This window comes from Pediculus humanus, genomic scaffold, assembly GCF_000006295.1.
Source record: "Pediculus humanus corporis 1103172108322 genomic scaffold, whole genome shotgun sequence".
Taxonomy (NCBI): Eukaryota; Metazoa; Arthropoda; class Insecta; order Psocodea; family Pediculidae; genus Pediculus; species Pediculus humanus.
Window position 1 is genome coordinate 312078 of NW_002987891.1, and position 4184 is coordinate 316261.

General features: G+C 22.1%; 1 protein-coding gene across 1 annotated transcript; it reads left to right on the forward strand.

The window, feature by feature from the left end:
- Positions 1-1437: 1437 nt before the first annotated feature.
- Positions 1438-2491, forward strand: Phum_PHUM615100 (tricarboxylate transport protein, putative; the record flags this gene model as incomplete). Its single annotated transcript, XM_002433091.1, has 2 exons — positions 1438-2270; positions 2401-2491. The coding sequence occupies 2 exons, from the start codon at positions 1438-1440 to the stop codon at positions 2489-2491; spliced, it is 924 nt and encodes a 307-aa protein (XP_002433136.1).
- Positions 2492-4184: the final 1693 nt, after the last annotated feature.

A 4184-nucleotide genomic window follows, 5' to 3' on the forward strand; every position in this document is an offset into this window, starting at 1 on the left:
TTTTTTTCTTTAGCTATGTTGATTTTGTCGACATCTGGGATAAGTAGCGTGGTTTAAACTCACCGACTTCATTTTTATTAAATAACTTTGTTTTAAAATATGATAAAAATTGATTGATTAATTAAATGTATTAATTAATTTATTAAATTTTTCCCTTTTCAAATTGAATATAAACTATTATTTGTTAATAAAAACATTTTTCACAAACGCCTAACGACTTCTTTCAACTAAATTAAACAACTATTGTTTACGTTTACAAAAAATACGTACATTTTACTGTGTGATTCCCCCCGTCTTCTGCTACAAATTTAGCTTTTGCCATAGAGTAAATAAACGTTTTTGAAACTAACTTGAAATGTCAATGAACAACTCTATTCGTATTCATTATTATATATATATATTTAAATTCATATTTGATTTGTTTTTTTTTTTAATTAAACGATTAAATTTTTTATTTATTTAATAATATTTTATTTTATTTTAAATTATTATTATTGTTATTATTAATTTTACTAATTATTATCATGTCACGAGGAATAAACATAATAAAAATCGAAATTGAAGTGTAATTTTCTCTTATCGATTTAGTAATTTTATATTAGAATGGGAGGAAAAAAACAAAAAACTTTTTATAAGTTTCGCATGATTGTTAATTTATTAAATGATATTTGTTTAAAATTGTTTTATTATTATTATTATTAATAGACTTAAGAAAAGTTTTCGTTATAACGTTTCCAATTGTTTATAAATAAAAATATTTTCAATTCATTATATTTTTGCATGCACAATCATAAGAATAAGTAAAATATTGTTTTTAAAAAAAAATATAAGTTATTACACATGAAAAGGTAACTTTTTTAAAAAAAATTTTTTTTTTTTTATTTCTCCTTATTCAATATAAATAATAATAAAATTTATTTACGTCATATCATATGTCTGAGATAAAAATACACAATAACGTGTATGTATATTTCTTTTTATAAAAAGAAAGAAAAAAAGCAAAAAAAAAAAAAAAATATTTTGAAATTGATTTATTGAGTTTTGAACATGTTCAAATCAATAAAAACTTATTTAAAAGTGAATTTTCTATAAAAGTCATGTCATTATATTAATTTGTAAGTTTTTATTTATTGATAAACAAAAACATAGTACTCAATACTAACCTTACTTTACAAAAAAAATATTATTCAATAATAAAAATATTTTTTTTAGACAAATTAATTTTAATGTTTATAATTGTTTTTGTCCACAGGAATAATTTGTTACCTTTACACCAAAAAAAAGAAAATCAAAAGAAGTTTAAATATTGAATATTTAATTTATTAAAAAATAAAAAAACAACATTGATTAAGTTACTTATAAGATACTTTCGACAAATTTATGGTTTATTTTTCGAATTTGCTTAATCGTTTTCAATTATTTTTTAATTCAGGAAAAATGTCTACTTTTTCAAAGGACAATACTGGAAAAGCATTAATTGCAGGTTGCTTTAGTGGAATATGTCAAATAAGTATAAGTTACCCTATCAAATTAGTTAAAACTGAACTGCAGTTGGAAGAAAAACTTGGTAAAGGGAAAAAATATAATGGAGTTATCGATTGTATTCAACAAACCATTAAAAATCATGGAATCCTCGGCCTTTACAGAGGATTAAATGTGTTTCTTTATGGGGCCAGATCGGCTACAACTTTTGCAGCTTTTGAAACATTAAAAACTCATTATGTTGACAAAGATGGTAAATTAAGTCCGAAAAATAGATTTTTGTGTGGGTTGTTTGCTGGAGCTTTTGAAGCTGCAGTTGTTAACACACCATTAGAAGCAGTTGAATGTAAACTAATAGATGATAGAAGATTAGGTAGATCAAGGTTTAAAGGGTTTTTGCATGGTGCTGTTTTAATAGTAAAAGAAGAAGGTGTTAAAAGTCTGTACACAGGTCTTTTTCCCTCAGTTTTAAAGCAATCAGGTAATCAGGGAATAAGGTTTTTCGTTGTTGGTACATTAAAAAGTTTATATCAAAAAGATAATCCTAACACTCCTGTCCCAAAGATATTTGTCGGTTTTTTCGGTATGGTTGGTGGTTTTATTAGTGTTTTCGTTACAAATCCTATTGATGTAGTCAAAACAAGAATGCAGGGATTGAATTATAAAAAATACAAAAACACAATAGATTGCTTTATAAAAATATGTCAAAATGAAGGGTTTTATTCATTTTATAGAGGAGTGTCACCTAGATTAATAAGAGTATGCATGGAAGTATCTGCTACTTTCATGTTTTATGAAATTTTTACAGATTTTCTTAAATTAGTATTATAAAAACAGATTAAAGATAATGAAATAATTATTAATACATGTTCATTTGTTAGAATTTTGAAAAGATAAAAATCATTTTATTAAAAACAGAACAATTTGCTTATTTGTTTCAATCATTTATTACTTGACTCGATTAAAAAAAAATTTTCACCGTTTCGAAATGAACATGTACAAATCTTAGTTAAAAGCATTTTTTTAATGATAAAATATGGTAGTGTTGTGATATTAAATGAATATTTAATTTATTTTAAAAAAAACTTAATGTAAATAAGACAAAAAATTTTAATAACAAATGTTATATATTTTTTATAAAATATATATTTATTTTTTTAAATCATTCGAGCACCAAAAACTTTCTTAATGAAAATTTTCAAAATTAAAGTAATAACAACTTAAGTACTATTACTTTGAATAAAATAATAATAATAATTGGAAAAAAATTTATGTATAAAATATTGTATAGCAAAATGATTATATAGAGAAGAAAAAACAATCACAAAATAAATGATATAATATAAAAATATAAATTACACAAATCAACTTTTACTGTTAAAGAATTTCTAATTACAACCATTTCGATAAATAACTCTTTATTGTGAGCCGAAAAAAAAAAAATCGATTGGAAAATGAAATATTAGAAAATTATTATTTTTTTATTTATATTTCTCCGATATAAACAACTTTTTTACCTGTTTTACTAATAATATTAATAATATCATCAACAGACAATGAACTTGTTACTGTCACTTTAGTTTCACTTAAATTAACATCATAATTTGATATACCTTGATCTGAAAACAAAAAATACATACATACATTTAAAACGAATAAGGTAGTTAATAAAAGTAAATAATAAAATAAAAAACATTCTCCAAATTCAAATTCTTATTCTGATATGGATTACTTTGTATTTGGCCTTGAAAAATTATTACATTCATTAATAAACATTTATTTTTAATTAGTTGTAACGACTAAAAAACAAAGGATGACATTAATATGTATCATATTGATAACTATTGCGACTGTGAAAATTATTGTTAATGTTAAATACAAACTTAAAACCTTTCGATTAATACAAATTTTTTTTTCAAAATTCCATATTAAGATTGCATCTCATAGAAACTCTCTGAATCTTTATAAAAATGATAGAATTATGTAGGAGATAAAATCTAAAATTGACTTCTTATGTGTTTTTTTAGAACTGTTAACACAAAAAATTTTAAAACATAACCTAAACATTTACTTTTACATGTCATTTCTCAAAGCCACAATGATGACATTTAAATTTATATTAACCATGTGAACAATTATTGCAGTAAAAAAAGTTAATAATAAAGTTTAATATAAACAAACCAAGTAAAAGAAAAAATTAACACATTTAATAAACACAACATAAACTTTACATGCATAACTGTATCCATAAATTTTACAATTAATCATGGGGTGTTTGTGACACATATGTTTGTGACTAAAAAAAAAAAAAACCAGAATAAGAAATAAATAAATAAATATAATTTTGCATACCTACCTTTATACCTGTTTAAAACATTTGAAATTTGTTTAACACATCCATCGCATGTCATTTCAACTTGAAAAACATGAGTCTGAAAAAAAAAAATAAAAAAATAAAAAATGAAAAATAATAATATTTAACGATCGTTGACAAAAAAAAAATACATACGAAAAAAACAAAAATTTAAAAAATTTTAAAATAATTTAAAACAAACGTTATTTACAATTAGAGAGAGAGAGAGAGACAGACAGAGAGAGAGAAAAAAAAATATTAATAATAATAATAAAAATTATTTACTTTAAACGTGGCAGCCATTTTAAACGAAGTTCACAAAATCGAAGTAATGTAATAATATTACGCC